This window comes from Tinamus guttatus, unplaced genomic scaffold (assembly GCF_059628265.1).
Source record: "Tinamus guttatus ecotype Peru unplaced genomic scaffold, ASM5962826v1 Tinamus_guttatus_pri_ptg000770l, whole genome shotgun sequence".
Lineage (NCBI taxonomy): Eukaryota > Metazoa > Chordata > Aves > Tinamiformes > Tinamidae > Tinamus > Tinamus guttatus.
In genome coordinates, this window is record NW_028289304.1 from 321530 (window position 1) to 338105 (window position 16576).

The window sequence follows — 16576 nt, forward strand, 5'->3', positions numbered from 1 at the left end:
GCGGGTTGCGCAGGGCAGCTGGTATGTGGTGCGGCCAACAGCATTCCACGCAGTGCGTGCCTGTCTATAGGTCCCGGGCACAAGCGGCCATGCCATAACGGTGAAACCCAGCAGAGATTTCAGCACCACGCTGGGGAGCCCATCCCGAACGGTGCCTTCCTGCCCCATGGTGCTGCAATACAACAGGGCTACGTCACTTTTCCCTGGGGTTTTTTCCCCCCGAGCTCTGTGACAGTGCTTAGGGGGTCCTCAAGTGCTGTCAGAGCCCGTGGATGCCCCTGAGCACAGTCACCCCCTGTGGGTGTCCCTGGGGTGCAGTGCCATCCTGTGGGTGTCCCCCAGTGCCTCACAGCCTGTGGGTGTGCCCCAGCGCAGTGCCACTGGGGTGTCCCCAGTGCAGTGTGCCGAGATGCCCTTAACCCAGTGTCACCGGGGTGCCCCGATTGCTCCAAGTGTGGTGCCACCAGGGCATCCCCAGTGTGGTGCCACAGGGGGTCTGCAACTCAGTGTCACCAGGGTGCCCCTAGTGGGATGCCACAGGGATGTCTCCACTGCAGTGCCATGGTGTGCCCAGAGCACAGTGCCATCAGGATGCCTTTAACCAGCGTCACCAGGGTGCCCCCAGCACAGTGCTACCGAGGTGTCCTTAGCCAGTGCCACCAGGGTGCCCCGGGCGGGACACGTCCCCAGCGCGGTGCACCACCACTGGCGCGTCCCCAGCGCGGTGCCACCGGGCGGCCGCCGGCCCGAGCCCCCGCGGGGCCCCGCAGCCCGGGCTCGGGGCGGCGGCGGGGCCGGCGGCCCCCCCGGCCCGTGTCGAGCCTGTCCCTAAAAGGTGCTGGCGGGCGGCGGGGGAGGCGCGGGGGCGGCCCCGGCGGCGCGGCCCCTCCCCGGCTCTTAGGCGGCGGGCCGGGGGGTGCAGAGACGGTGTCCCCGCCGCTCCCACCGCTCCGTGCCCCGCGCCCGCCGCCGCCACCGCCGCCATGGAGGCCATCAAGAAGAAGATGCAGATGCTGAAGCTGGACAAGGAGAACGCCATCGACCGCGCCGAGCAGGCGGAGGCTGACAAGAAGCAGGCGGAGGACCGCTGCAAGCAGGTGGGCCCCCCCGTCACCCTCCCCGCGGTGCGGCCAGGGGACCGTGCCTTGGGAGTGACTACCCTCGGGGACATTGCCATGTGGGGTGCGCAGCACTGGAAACCTCACCCCAATGGCCGTCCAGCCCTGGGGACCTCACTGCTCCTGGTGTCCAACCCTGGGGACCTCAGCCTGCTGAGTTTCCCACTTGGAAGACCACTGCCCTAAGGGTGCCCGCCCCCAGTCCTCTCACCCAAGAGGGTTGCCAGCCTTGGTGACCCTCCCCACTGGTGTCCAATCCTGGGGACCTCACAACATGGGGTGTCTAACTGTGGGGACCTCTGTCCCACTCAGTGCCCAGCCCTGGGGACATGTACCCCATCGTACTGACCCACCACTCAGCTTGGTCAGCCTCAGATGCAGGCTGTGCCTTGGTGGGACCCCTCAGTGCCCCACCTGCCACCTCCTCGTCCCTCCCTCATGGAGAACTTTGGGACAATTTACTCTCATCCCAGGTGCATAGAGAGGGAGATCTAAGTGGCCTCTGGAGTTGTGTCCCAAAGGTGGGACCTAAACAGTCCCCAGCACAGGGAGGAGGCCGCCACCTCCTTTCCCCCATCAGGCTCGGGGATACTAGAGGCTGCCCTGGCCCTGGGGACCCCAGTGCTCCCCAAGGACCTGCAGCCCAAAGCTGGAGGAGCGAGGGTGTCCTTGTGCTCCCTTCCCACACCCCCCCGTCTGGGCCATGATGGGATGAAGGTGGCTGTCCTCCCCAGCCCCACGGGCACTGCCAGCGCGCTGGACACCTCCGGCCCTGCGTGCCCCCACCCTGATCCCTGTGCTCCCTTCCCCAGCTGGAGGAGGAACAGCAGGGCCTGCAGAAGAAGCTGAAGGGCACGGAGGATGAGGTGGAGAAGTACTCCGAGTCCGTCAAGGAGGCGCAGGAGAAGCTGGAGCAGGCAGAGAAGAAAGCTACAGACGTACGTAGGTTCTCCAGCAGCCCCTTCCGATGCACGCACCAGACTGGGGTGGGGGTGGGGGGGGCAGCAAAGGAAGAGGGTAGCCTTATATGGAAAGCATCTGTGGGGAAGACTGGCAGGATCCCATTCCTGGGACGCTGACCCTGAGCCAGGCTGAGCAGCGGCGCATGCAGGGCCAGGAGCAGCCCGGGGCCGGCCGTGCGTGGGGGCAGCTGCTAGCTTTGCCGGACCGCGGTGGGTAGAGCGGAGCCGCGCCTTCCTGGCTCAGCCCTGTGCCCCGGCAGGGACAAGGACCCAGCTGGGTTACCGTCCCTGGGCACGCAGCTCCCGTCCTGCCGTAGGAACACACCTGGTGGGCTCTGTAGTAAAGCTAAGAGGAGCAGGAAGGAGAAGCAGCTCTTGCCTGTGGCCGGCCACTGTGGTGACAGCGCACTGGCCTCAGGGAAGGATGCAGGGCGCTCCTAGTGGGCCCAGTGGGCAACGTGGCACCCTGTGAAGGACGTGTCCGGGACCGGTTTTATTTAGTGTTGTGGCTGATGTTTCTCCTGAGAAACGGATCCCACCAGGGAGATGTGAGGAAGGTGTTGAACTTGGCTGGTGGCAGCCGAGGGTGAAGGGCAGAACAGCTGTGTGTGCCCTCGGGGGCCGGGCGGGCTGTAACAACAGCCAGGCGCGCTGCCACACCAGGTATTTGACACCCTATTTGACACCCTATAAATAAATCCTCCTTTTGATAGCCAGTCCTTCTCTGATGAAAACCAACCCTGGAAACTGAAGGAGAAGCTAAAGGGGATCCATCTGGTACATGGCCAGCAGGGGCTCGGCCAGGCTTTTTAGGATTGAGAACAAAAAATTAAATCCCGGCTGGTTTAGGGAACTAAATGGGGGAGATGCGTCAAATCTCTGAGGTGGCTGCCAAGGGCAGGGGAGAGCAGACAAGGACGAGCAGTGGGAGGCCCTGGGGCCACCGGCTCCTCAGGGGCTTCAAAAGATACAGAGAAGGAGCTGGAGGCCGGGCGGCCCCAGGGCGAGGAGGTGCCCATAGCTGGTGGGGGGGGTCTCCTCGGGTGCAGGGTTGAGCTGATGCCTCTGTGTGAGCTCTGCTGCGGGCTCTGTGTGCCCTTGTCCAGGGGACAGGGGCACCCCTGGGGCGCACAGCCCTGCACCAACGTTCACAAATGCCCAAGTCCTGCTGGGCTGAGGCTCGAGGGGGATGTTTGCAGAGGTTTGTCCTGGGAAAGCTGCATCTTGGCTTATTGACCTGCCTCAATTTATTGCGATACCCAAACCTCCTGGCTTGGCACAGTGTGGGCGGAGCGGCTGCAGTGTCTACACAGGGTTGGACTGGTCTAGGCGAGCACAGCATGGGGTGCCCTGGCGCAGGGAGGCAGGGGCAGGCACCGCTACCTAGAAGATGTTGGCTGTGGGGATGAAGGGCGCAGAGCGGAGCTGGCAGGTCATGATGGGCCACGTGGCGCTGTCCTGGGCTGCCCGACCCTGAGCAGGGAGGGATCACAAAGCCGCAGCGCGGAGCCCCATGGGAGGTGTTGATGCCTGACAGGATGCCCGGTGTCTGGGACACCGGAGCCACCAGGGGAGCTGAATGTGCTGACAGTGCTCTAATTGTCGGGGCTCGTGTTACCTCCTCCAGCGCGGGGACGCAACTAGGAGCAGGGCTGTTATCATCGGCCCTGCTGAGGCCAGGCGCGAGCGAAAGCCCTGGAGCACAGGCATGCTTGAGCCTCAGGAAGCCTGTGCTTGCGAGCACAGAGCATCCCCAGCCCTCGACCGGGTCAGGGCGCATCACATCTAACCCCACTCTTGGGAAAAATGTCAACAAATTCCTTAAAAAGAGTAAATCTCCCCGTGCTGCTCTAGGAAGGAGCTGGCACTGGCCTGCACCTGGTATCGCTGAGCTCAGGGGTGGCACTGGCGCTGAGCTGGTGCCGGTGCCACCCCAGTGCTGGCAGTGCTGACATGGCCACGCGGTGGGTGCCAGTTTGCAGCACAGAGCTGAGGGTGCAGCTCCGGGGAGCAGCAGCCCTCTCTGGTTCGGAGGCAGGATGCAGGGGGAGACCCCGCAGAGCCACCTTGTGCCCCGGAGCAGGGGACAACCCATGGCAGCTCTTGCAGGGGTTCCAGCACAGGCTGCAGTCGGTGTGGGGCAGACTCACCGCCGACACAGCAGGTGCAGCTGCCGCGGTAGCCGCTGGCAGCCCGGCCCCAGTGCTCTGCATGGGGCTGTTGTGCCCGCGGGGTGCATTGAGCGCCTGAGGAAACACAAGCTCCAAGCTCCAGCATTCCCAGGCTGTGATCCCGAAGGCTACACCCAAGTTCCCACCCCAGCGCTCTCCCAAGCTGCAACTTTGCTCTTATTTGGCAATTCCCGGAGCCTGTGGGAGGGAACGGGGCTCTGCTGGGAAGTGACCGCATCCCGGGGTGGGGCCAGTGCCAGAGGCACCAGAGGTGCCCGGTGGCCGCCAGGACGCAGGCACCCAGGGCGCCTGGCCTCAACCTGCCCCGCAGACAGTCCCATGGCCCCTCCGGTGCCTGGGTGCCGTGCGGGCCCATGGGCTGCTGTGCCGGAGCAATGGGAGAGCACAGTGGGCGCCAAAGCATCTGCAGAGTCCCCGGACTAGGGGCAAGGCTGGGAATGGTGGGGCCCAGCAGAGCTGACCCTGGGCTGCTGCTTCCCAGCTCGATCAGAGCCCGCAACAGCTGCTGGTGCAGCCCGGGAATGCATGTTCCCAGAGACAGGTGTGAAGCGTGGCCTGGGGTGCCCAGGAGCTGTCAGAGCTTCTTAGCAGAGGACTGAGTGACGCCAGCGCCAGCTCTTCCTGGCGGATCAGCTTTCAGCTTCGTCTGGGCACGTGCTCCGGCCAGGACAGAGAGCTGGGAGCCAGGAGACTGGCAGAGCCCCCAGGCGCTGCGGGGGGCATCTGTGGGTGCTCGGGGCGCTGCAGAGCAACAGAGCCCTGCTCGGGCGTGCGGGTGCCGAGGGGCCGAGCAGCACGGCCACTGGGAGCAGGGTCCAGCCTCTGGCCCCTCGGGGCTGCCCCTGCCCCACGGCACTCGCTCAATCACCCCGTGGTTCCTGTGGGCAAAAGGCCCAGCATCCCCTGGCCCTGTCCAGTGCTGGGAACAGACCCTGTGCAGTGCTCTGAGGACGCACCGCTCCTGCAGCAGCCATGGCCCCCCGGGCTCCCTGGGCTCCTCTCCCCCAGAAGTCCCATCTGGGCTCCTTCCCACCCGAATGGGTGGGACCAGGCACCCTGATGGCGAGCACAGTGGGTCCTGCGGGGATCCCCTCGCACCCTACCCGGGTGCCCTGTGCACCCTGCCTAGGGGGAAGCTTGCATCCTGCCCAGAGGGGCACCCCGTGCCCTTCCCAGGGGGCTCCATGCACCTTGTGCTGGGGGCACTGCGCACCCTGTTCAGGATGGGGACCGTCAAGCACCCTGCCGGGGGGGGGGGGCACCATACACCCTGATGGGGGGCGCTGCTGTGCCACGCGTTAAGGGAGCACTGCACGCCCTGCGCAGGGCAGCGTGGCAGGCCCAGGTCTGGTCAGACAGTGGCAGCAGCAGCGGGAGGAGGAGGAGCAAGAAGGGATGGAGGCAGGGCAGGCTGTGGGAGCGGCCGCTGCCTGAGCGCTTCCTGCCTGAGCCAGTGCGGATCTCACAAAGGGCTCCACGGCGCAGCCTCCCCTGTGCTCCCCCACCACCACCACGGGGCTATGGCCGGCATCAGCTCCATAGACGCCGTGAAGAAGAAGATCCAGAGCCTGCAGCAGGTGGCTGATGAGGCCGAGGAGCGCGCTGAGCACCTGCAGCGCGAGGCCGATGCTGAGCGGCAGGCCCGCGAGCGGGTAAGGCCCATTTGGGGCCGGAGGCGGGGGCCCAGGCTGGCCAACTCCAGGAGCACCCAGGGGCTGGGGAGGCTCCTGACGAGGATCCAGACCTGGCTGTGGGATGGGTGGCATTGAGCCCCGGCCGGCACTCTGCGGGCATTGCCGGCTGCGGTGCGAGGCTCAGAGCAGATGTCATTCCCCCTGGCGCTATTGGCATGTGCAGCTGCCACTGAGGCTGGCCCCAGAGTGTGCGGCATCCCTGGGTGCGCTCCCTCCGGCGTAGTGGCAGCGCTCGGTTGCCCTGGGCTGCTCCCAGCTGCTCTGAGCTGCTCCGAGGTGCTGGGCATCCCTCCCCGCTGCGGCAGCATCGCCAGAAAGGGGCCACGTTTCCGGTGCTGCTGGGGACGCGGCGGCTGTGGGGAGAGGTGGGCGATGGCCCCTCTTGGGATTGATGCTGCTGCCCTGCCGCCGGGGGGTGCCCGTCCCGTGGCTCCTGCTGCTCCCGGCAGCTGGTCCTGGCACTGGGAGCTGAGCTGTTGGGATGGGACCAGTCCGAAAGTTGGGGGTGCCTTTTGCCACATGCTCCGGCAGCTTGTGGGAGACCCAGCTGTTACGGGGCCAGAGTCTCTGGGCAGCGTCCTGGCCACGTTGCGGTCCCGCAGGCAGAAGGGTGGGAGCTGCACAGGCCACTGTGTTGGGTGCTCCCGCTGGGCCCCCCGGCGCCTCTCCCCAGGGAGGCGGGAGGCCAGAAGACGAGAGCCCAGGCCCAGGACGGAGGCCAGCCCACCACCCTGCTCCCTTGGGATCAGACAGATCCTGGGAAAGGATGGCTGTGCCTCAGCAGCACGCGCTGCTAAGAATCTCATGCTTGGGCCCTTACCTGGCTTCCCATGGGCTCCACAACACAGGTGTCCAAGCAGCTGCAGAGCCTCCAGCACTGCAAAACTTCTGTCTGCTACCCTGAAGCCTGGCCGGGAGCCGAGCTTACCACGTGGGGGCAGCAGGGCATCATTTCCCGGCTCCGGCTTGTTCCCTGGCTCTGCGGGTATTTTTTTCTTTCTGTTGTGTTTTTTTTTTTTTTTTTTCCGATACCTTCCATGCTCCTTTGACATCCTCCTGATATCAGGGATGGCAGAGTTGGGTGCGGTGCCTGGGCTCTTGTCACTGGGGCTGCATGCAGAGGAAACGGCCCCTTCCTGCAGGTGCAGATCGCGTTCCCCGGTTGCCTGGTGCTGCCGGAGAGCTCATGTTCCCCAGCGTCTGGCCGGACAGGGCTCTGACCCACTTTGGGGCCACTTCCTGAGGGAAAAATAGTAATAATAATAATAATCTGCTCACCCCAAGGCAGCAGGGCAGCTCCTTGGCGGGCTCCAGCCCAAGCTCCCCACTCAGTGGCACCCATGGGGACCACCCTGCTGGGGAGCAGCAGAGAGGATGCGCTGGGTGGGGTGGCCATCCTGGGCACTTGTCGGCCCCACCATGGGGCTGGCCACTCGCCCACCTCCCGCCCAGGCTGCCCGTGGGCCCGCCAGGAACCTGAGCTGCTGCGCGCTGCGTTCGTGCGCTGGCGATGTCCCAGGCAGCCAGCGGCGCTCAGGGCAGCTGCTGGTTTCCTGAGAGCGGGAAGGGGCCACGTGCCAGATCCCAGGGCCAGGCGCCCGTAGGCGAGCCTGGAAGGTGGCTGCGTGCGGGCACAGGGGCAGCCCAGCTGAGTTGGACAGCATCCCCATAAGTGGCACAGGGCGAGCACAGTAGTGAAAGCAGCTCCCTGCTCCTTGGGTGACCGCGCTGCCGCCCCATGGCCCCTCTGCATGCAGGATGTTGCAGCTGTGGCCGGATGGGGACAGCAGAGCCGGCAGGCCCGGGAGCTGTAGCCGGACAGGCCAGTCCCGGCCTGTGGAAAACCAGGATAATTATCCTCTGGATTGGCACAGGTCCCCTTGTGTCCTGGGGTGCAGGGCCGCTCCCTGCAGTGTCACCGCGTCCATCCCTTGCTCCCAGCTTTCGCACTGCCCAGGAGCTGCCGAGGCAGCGGTTTGTGGCCACAGAGGGAGCAGGAAGCCTTCCCGAATGGGAGAGCGTGTGGGGGCAGGCGTGGAGGGGCTGGCGTAGGGCCAGGCCTGGGCTCATGGGTGCCGGCTCCCCAGCCCACGGAACCTGGGAATGCATGGGGCCCCGGTGCCGCGGGCCCTGCTTGGCCGCCCACCAGCCTGCCGCAGGCCACTGACTCCATTGCTGCCACCGCGGCGCTGTAAATCAGCGGGGCCTCGGCTGCTGGGAGGCTCCGTGGGGCCGCACGGGGCTTGGGCTGTCCCCCAGCGTGGGCTGGGGAGGGTGTCCCACCAGGGAGCCTCTGGGCTCGCTTTGCTGCCGCCTCCATAAACAGGAAATCTGCAAGTGGCTTCGATGGCCTTTTCAGGAGCGAATCTGTGCAGGGCATTCCTGCTTCTTTACTCACTGCTCTGCAAACCCCAAATATCATCCCCATCACAGCATGGCCACTCCGGCCGGCCGACCAGGGAAGGTGCCTCTTCCTTTTGCTGGGTGCCCCGGGGAGTAATGGAGGGGCTGGGAGCTTCGAGATGGGCTGCCCGTGACTGGGACACATGGCGAGCAGGGACTTGTGCCTGGGCTGCGTGTTCAGGAGGAAGTAGCATCCAAGGAGGTGCTAGGGACAAAAGACGAGATGGAGAAAATCCTGTTGTCCTTGGAAAAGTGCCTTGAATGTAGGACTATCAGCTGGGTGTCCCTGGACAAACTGCCAGGTCTAGGCGGGTGCAGGGCAAGCGCTGGTGGGATCATGGGTCAGGAGCTCTTGCGGCACAGAGCAAAGGAGCGTGTGTGACAGCAAAAAGCAGAAGTAATTGCAGAAAAATGCTTTCCATGTATATATGTACGTGCAACCTGTAATTAGCCTCTGGAACTCATTAGAGCACGAGGAGATCTCAGCAGGGTTGGAAGGCAGGGCAGGGTGGGTGGCTGGGTGGCAGTGGCTTCCCAGGGCTCTCCCAGTGCTGCTGGGCACCAACTTACCTGGGCACCAGCTAGGACGGAGTGTCTTGGTGCACACGGTAGCTGCTGTCGTGGCTGCCATGGGCTGGTGCCGTGCAGCTTGGGCAGCGCTGGCATCTCACAGCCATTCCCTGCTGTGGCAAGGGGTGATGGCAGCGCTTCTTCTCTGCCAGGCCGAGGCTGAAGTGGCTTCTTTGAACCGCCGCATCCAGCTGGTGGAGGAGGAGCTGGACCGAGCCCAGGAGCGCCTGGCCACCGCCCTGCAGAAGCTGGAGGAAGCCGAGAAGGCGGCTGATGAGAGCGAGAGGTGCGATGTGGGGAGGGAGGGAGAGAGGGACGAGTAGGGGGCCCTGGATGGCAGGCAGACCCTCTCACCCTTGGCTTCGCAGTGGGGGTCTGGAGGCATCAGGGATTTGGGTCCAACGGGGCACTGCCCATACCCTGCCTACGAGTACTGCCAGGAGCCTGGGCTGAGCTTCAGAATCATCACCCTCGGGATCCCACTCACTGCAGAAGAGGCTGCAGAGAGTTTTTCTTATATGACCTTAAGGGGATCGTGTCAGCCCTCCTGCAGACCCCCCAAGGGAGAGAGCGAGGCCACGGCACAGCAAGGTCCCCAAATAAGTGCTTTCTTTGAATTTTTTCAGGGCACTCTTCCCCAAAATGGTCTGGTGCTCGTATAAATATCAGGCAGTAGCTAAAGCCAGAGGATGTTCAGAATATGTTTTCTGTCCCAGAGCAGACCGCTGTGCTCAGGAGAGCTCCTGGCACCCAGGAATTGAGGTTGGCTGTTAGTAGCAGCGGCAGGGAAACGGCCTTGTTCAGAAACTCACTGTGGAGGCTGTTTCCCCATGCCCCAATGGCGTAGCTGCCCACAGCAGTCACACCTCCCGAGGAAAGGCTGTGCAGACGGAGGTCACTTAGGTTTTATGGGACTAGCAGCTGCTGCCCAGGAGCTTCCAGTGCCAGAAATGTCATTGTGTTCCTGGTGTGACATGTTTCCTTAATGATAGCAGGCACAGAGTCAGTGGAGGAGTCTTCTGTGTTGGTCAATCTGGGAAGTGCGAGATGGCCCTGATGCCCATCCACAACTTCCCTCTGGTGCTGAGTTCACCACAGGCTGCTTGGGGGCTGCATCGCTTCCTGGTTCTGAGCTTCATCCCTGAAAGAAATGGCTTTGCTATGGGAAGTTTCCTAGAGTTTCCTGAAGGCTGCTGGGCTGCCAGGCTGCTTCTGCAGAGATTGCGCCCAGCCCTCGTCACAGGCTGGATGATGAGTCTGGGGCAGCTCAAGAGCTGCCTGGCTGAGAAGCCCCTCACTCTGGGAGGTGGCCCCAGGGTGGCCTGGGGGCAGATTTGCAGTCTGGCTGCTTTAATCGTGAGCAGGAGCACCCCAGTACAACCCTGATGCACAGGGTGGCCAACAAGTACTGGTGTCCCTGCGCCATGCCCCTCATCTCCAGAGCCAGAGGAGGGTGGGTTGAGACTTGCATGGCTGACACAGAGCCCGTCACAGGAGCCAGGTCACAGCCCATCGGACAGAGCAGTAACATCTTCTGTCTTGGACTTTCCTCAGAGGCATGAAGGTCATCGAAAACAGGGCCATGAAGGACGAGGAGAAGATGGAGCTCCAGGAAATGCAGCTGAAGGAGGCAAAGCACATAGCCGAGGAGGCTGACCGCAAATATGAGGAGGTGAGTGACACTTCCCTTACATGTCCTCTACCCTGTCCACTGCCACCACTCACAGGCCCTGGCATCCCCATGGCCACCCTCTCGCCATGGTGCCGCCTGCCTCCCAGCGGGACCAACCTTTTGCTGCTGCCAACAGGTCGCCCGCAAGCTGGTTGTCCTTGAGGGAGAGCTGGAGCGCTCGGAGGAGCGGGCAGAAGTTGCAGAGAGGTGAGTGGCAGTGCGCACAGCAGGTTGCTCCCAACGCTGGCAGCCCTTGCCGTGAGCCGTGCGTGTGCAGGGATGTCCCTTCCCCGGCAGAGCTGCTGGCAAGGTCCGCACCAGGGGAGGCCCTCAGGGCGATCACCAGCATGGGCAGGGGAGTGGGCCTGCCCGGAGCATGTTTGACCCTGTTCTCCACTCGCCCCGCCCCGGGGTGCCCCATCTTCCCACCCCCAGCCGAGTGAGACAGTTGGAAGAAGAGCTGCGGACCATGGACCAGACTCTCAAATCCCTCATGGCTGCAGAGGAAGAGGTACTGCAGCAGGGAAGCGGGGAGCCGCGCGGCAGCCCCTCTATCCATCTCCGTCTCTCGAACCATGCAAGCTACCTCTCTCCGCACCGCTGCCTTGGCCACAGCCTCACCTTTCCTCCCCCTCGCTCCGTGGGTAGCACATGTCAGAGCTGGGGCCCTGTGGACAGGGCGGGCTGGGCACGCTGGTGCAAGGCATGGCGGGAGAAGGGATGCTCCCCATGCTGTCCCCGCCTCCAAGGAGCTGTGAGGAATGGATGCATCCCAGCAGCTGCCGCTCACTGCCATGGTGCCTCTGCTCCTCTTCCACCTGCGTTTGCGGTTTTCTTCTCCTTTCTCAACTTGTTCTCTCTTTCTTTCCTCCTTCCCCGCACCTGCTCTGTCGGCTCCTCTCTGTCCTTTGCCTGCCCCTCTCCCCACTCCCTCACCTGATGGTCCCTGCTTGGGATGTAGTAAATGTGGTGACCTAGAGGAAGAGCTGAAAATTGTCACCAACAACTTGAAGTCCCTGGAGGCCCAAGCTGACAAGGTAGGAGCTGGCTGAGCTGGGGCTGAGAGAGGGGCCAGCCATGCGGGGGGGGCCTGGTGGGGGGCCGGGGTGATCCGTAGCCGTGCCGTGTGGCTCACGGGTGCCCTCTCTCTCTGCAGTATTCCACCAAGGAGGACAAGTACGAGGAGGAAATCAAGCTTCTAGGGGAAAAACTGAAGGAGGTAAGGAGAGAGCCTGGCAGGTAAGATGCCCTGTGCTTGGCTCTGGGATGCTCCAACAGGGTCTCTCTGCCCTTGGGATGTCTCCTTGTACCCTCTGGGGGGGCTAACACTTGTGTCCCTGGGGAAGATCCCCTTGGCAGGAGCAGGGAAAGCCCCATTAGGAAACGTTTTCCAACCCCGCTGTCCCCCAGCCCTGTGCTGCACTCTGCTCCTGCAGCACCACTCACCTCAGCTCCCACAGTGCCAGCTCAGCCTTTGGTAAAAAAAAAAAAAAAAAAAAAAAAAAAAAAGACAAGGCGTTGGAAAAGACACAAGATTAATTTATTAATGGTTGATTTGTAGTGAAAGAAGACTTGGAGGTTACCACAAAGACTAGGAAGAAGGGCTCTGGGCCAGGTAGAGCATTAGCACAGCCTGACCTTCAACTGAAAGGTTCCTTCTTGTTTTCCCTCGCTGTGGCTGCACTGCATAAATCCCTCTTGCAGCCCTCCGGGGAAGCATCCCTGGTGTCATGCTTGGGGTACGTGTGCTGGCTGCAGCTCATGCCCTGCACACTTGTACTTCAAGCCACACTGGGTTAGCGGTGATCCCTGCAGCCTTGGTTGCACACGAGTGGTGAAGCGTGTGGTCTCTGATGAGTTCTTCACTTCCAATAGATTGGGATGAACGAGATGTCCTACAAGAAGGTGCTTTGCCCAGGTGCCTCCTTTGAGGAGGGCGCTAAAGATGCTGCCCTTCTTGGGCGCGGTCTAATGCAAAGCAGCATCGTGGCCTGGCTCCCGTGGGCTGCACAGGAGCCTTTCATGGGGGCATCGCCAACACTGCCCACACTTCCAATAACGCAAAGCAGAGTCAAAATAAGCTCTTGAACCCCACTATGGAGGCAAATCCATTTACTCGCCAGCTCCAACAATGAGCCCAGGTGCGAGCTCGTGGAAGGAGATGCAGGAGGGGCAGGTTTGGGGTCTGGTGCAGCCCACACTGGCTGAAGACACCTCTGTTCTGCCCTGTGGATCTGCAACTCACCCTGTCTCCTCCGTGCTCCTGCAGGCTGAGACCCGAGCAGAGTTTGCCGAGCGGTCTGTGGCGAAGCTGGAGAAAACCATCGATGATTTAGAAGGTAAAATTCCTTTGCCTGCCCCACCTCCCTCTCTTGTGGGGAGCACAGGTGGCCTGGGAAGGCCTGGGGTGCCCAGCAATGCCCTGGCCAGCACTGGCATGTGCCCCTGGCTGGGGCAGGACGGGGCATGGCCGGGGTGGCCCAGGGCGTGGCGCGGTCACGGGTTCCAGAATGGGGATGCCGTGGGGATGAAGAGCTGCCAGGGGCTGTGGCCCCTACCCTGCTGGCCCCAGGATGCCACAGGTCGGCAGGAGGGTCGTGTCCCCTTCCCTCACGCCCTCACCGTGCATTCACCCACTCCTGCCTCACTGCCGCTCTCTCTCCCGCGCTGCTCCACCGCCTCCTGCCCGCCCCTCCGCCTGCAGACGAGGTGTATGCGCAGAAGATGAAGTACAAAGCCATCAGTGAGGAGCTGGACAATGCACTTAACGACATCACCTCCCTCTGAGCCCTTGCCAGCTGCCAGCACCGTGCCACCCCCTGCCCGCCACCCCAGCCCCTGCTCGCCCGCCCCCTGCCCTGCGTGCCTTCTCTGCTCCTGCTATGCATTGCTCCTTTGGGACCCCTTGGGGGGGTCCCACACTGTCCCTCTCTGGCAGGAGACAAAGGACTAGCTGCTTAGGGGTCTGCGTAGGGACGGGGTGGGCGGTCACATCCCTCCTGGGCGCCCACATGCCCAGGTGGTGCAGGTTTGGGCAGGGCTGGCCTTCCTGAGGTGCCGGCGTTGCCCGTGGCACACAGGGAGATGGAGGGTGTCGGCGGCGGTGGGGGACTCCCCATGGCTGCACCCACTTCCCAGCGCTGCCCAGATGTGGGAAGGGAATGGGGCTGGGCTGGAGGACCCCTTTGCTCCAACACCGTCCTCCTTGGGGAGCTGGTGGGGGGTTTGGCCCCGAGGGATGGAGGGGGCGTCAGGCCATGCGGGCAGCCCTTCCCCAGGCAGGCAGGCAGGCAGACAGCCCTTGCTCCCGCTTCCCTCTGCCTCCCATCTGTCCTTCACACATCGCTGTTCAGTTTGAATTTCACAACTTTTTTTTTCTTTTCTGTCCTGTCCCTCTGGGTTACCAAGTTGGTCTCAATAAAGCATTTTCTCTCCTTGGTTTCTCCTTTGGTTTCCTCATGCTGCTCTGGTTTCCCACTCTCACCCCTCATTTCCTGCCTGTGTCTCGCAGGTGCCGGCAGCTGGGTGCAGGAGGTGGTTGATGGCAGCCTGTGGCGGCCCCAACGCTGGGGCCGCCTCAGCTGGAGCCCCCTGCGGCTCCTGCGCCGCGAGGCCCAGCGCGACAGGGCCCTTTGTGCCCTCGGCCCCGCCACCTCCCCCCGGCTCTCGGCCACAGCTCTCCTCATCTTCTGCCTCCTTCCAAGCCCTGGCATCTCTCTCACATCACCCTTCCCAGTTACAAGGGCAATTCCTGGCCCTAAAGGGGCTTCAGTGACTCATCCATCTCCCTCCTTGGCATTGTACCCTGCCCCACCACCTCTTCCCCAACCAGACGGACCCACGGCCCCATCCCTGCCCCGGGGCCTGCTGCCTCCCTGCTGGCCCCAGCTTGACCCCACTCCCACTGGGCCACGGCCACTGCAGGGTCTCCACCGAGGTCTCGCCAGGGGGGACTGTCTCTTTTTGCTAACTCTCCTTTCCTCTCTCTCTTTCCCTCTGCTGCGCTGACGTCTTCATTTTCTCTAGCGCGCTCAAGGCAGGAGGCCGAGAAAAACCGTGTTCTCACTAACGAACTGCGGGTCATCCTTACCGAACTTGACAACTGAGCTGCGCAAAGCTCCCTGGCCCCAGCCCACACCTGCTCCTGCCACGCGGCCCTACCGCGCTCTCCGCTCCCTGGCCCCCAGCCCCACGGGGTCGCTCCCAGGCCCTGGCTGCTCCCCTGGCCTGTTCCGGCCAGGCCACCTCAGGGCTGCGAGTCCTGCCCACTCCCTGCTGCAGCCCAGCAGTGCATGGAGCAGGGATAGCCTGGCCTTGGCTGCCTGCCCTGAGATGATCGCCCTGCTCAGTGGGGCTGGAGAGCCTCTCTGTAGCTGATTGATTGGTTTTCCCTGGGAGAGGAAGGAGGGTTTTCGCAATGTCCTGGCACACCCATGCCACGGTGGCTGCCCCTGGCATCAGCTTGGCCCCACTCGGGAGGGATGTGGCGGCTTGTGCATTGCTGCCTTCCCCCCTGCTCCCGGGGGTATGGGGACCTCTAAGGTGGCCAGTGTCTTACTCATTACTCTGGTCATCCCAAATGGTCCCCTCTGAACAGGAATTCCCTGCTGGGAGGGCTGGGACAGAGCTGGGGCCCAGGCAGTGCCCCGCTGGCCCAGGCCCAGGGAGGGGGACAGGGCAGTGAGGGGCGGAGCCTGCCCAGGGCGCAGGGAGACAGGGCTGGGGTAGCAGTGCAGGACCTGGCCGGCAGAGCTCTGCATCCCATCCCCATCTCTCAAAGGAGGAGGATGCAGTTGGGAAGTGAGAGCCAGGGGAGGCTCTGGCCGGTGGAGCTTGTCGCTGCAGCTTCATCAGTTCTGCTCTTTCTCTGTGCTGTCCTTCTGCCCGTCCTCCCGGGCTGCTGTCTCACTCCTCTCGGAGCACCGCTGGCCTTTGGAGCAGGCGCTGGTTCTCCTCTTTTGCTGGCCAGGGGCTCACATACATGCCCATAGCCAGCCAACAGCAACCTGGGGTAGGATGTTCTGTGGAAATCAGGAGCCACAAGGCTGTATCACGTGGCTGGCCAGTGAGCGTGCCCAGGCCATGGGATGTGATGGGAGGAGGGGAGAAGCCAAAGAGCAGGGTTTGGAGAGCAGGAATCAGTTGACTGGCACAGGTGGCCTGGCCACCCTGGCGGGTCCTGGAGCAACTGGGCTCATCCCTGCCAGCACCGGGGCTGCTTGCGCAGACTCGGCGCCAAGGGAGTCCCTGCTCCGTTGGGCGCTGTTTCCACACTGATGTGTCTGTTCATGTGCGTGTGTCTGTGCTTGGTGCTGTGTGCGTGGCTCTGTGTCCACGTGCGTGTGGCTGGCTGTGTGTGGCTGTGTCCCTTGTGTTCACAGAGAGTCTGGCCAGTGCCAAAGAGGAGAACGTTGGCATCCACCAGGTCCTGGATCAGACCTTGTTGGAGCTGAACAACCTCTGAACTGCCTTGGGGAGCCCCCATCCCTCTTCCCTACCCCACACGTGCACCCCACTGGCACACTCTGGACGTCATCAGCTGAACTGCGTCTTGGCCAAATCCACACATCCATTGAGAAGGGAAATCCTGCAGCCTTACATCGTGGCTTGAGGGGGTCTTGTCTGTGCACAGCCAGAACGGCTCTGTCCTGTCTTCATGTCCAAATATTAAAGCAGTTTGACAAGACGGATGAGAGTGCTGTGTCCTTGTGGGTGTGTATGGACACTAGGAGACGTGGAGGGGTCCCCATGCCTTGCTCACACCCGGGGGCTCTGGCCTCGCTATGGGGCAGGGAGTGCAGTGTAAGGTTGTCCTCTTTGGCTGTGGAGGGCTGGGAGTGATAACGCGCAGTTTGGGCTGCTTCCCCCCTTCTCCAGCTCTTCCTTGGTGTGTGAGTGTTGCACAGCCCCACGGGAGGAAACTCGAAATCCAAACTGACCTCCCTCAAACACGTGTGCATGGATA

General features: G+C 62.9%; 1 protein-coding gene across 1 annotated transcript; it reads left to right on the plus strand.

The window, feature by feature from the left end:
* The first annotated feature begins 953 nt into the window (after nt 1-953).
* On the plus strand, nt 954-16297 carry LOC104575227 (uncharacterized). Its single transcript, XM_088537441.1, has 9 exons — nt 954-1097; nt 1931-2056; nt 9092-9225; nt 10494-10611; nt 10748-10818; nt 11047-11122; nt 11768-11830; nt 12881-12950; nt 15993-16297. The coding sequence occupies exons 1-9, from the start codon at nt 984-986 to the stop codon at nt 16073-16075; spliced, it is 855 nt and encodes a 284-aa protein (XP_088393567.1). The 5' UTR covers nt 954-983; the 3' UTR covers nt 16076-16297.
* Nucleotides 16298-16576: the final 279 nt, after the last annotated feature.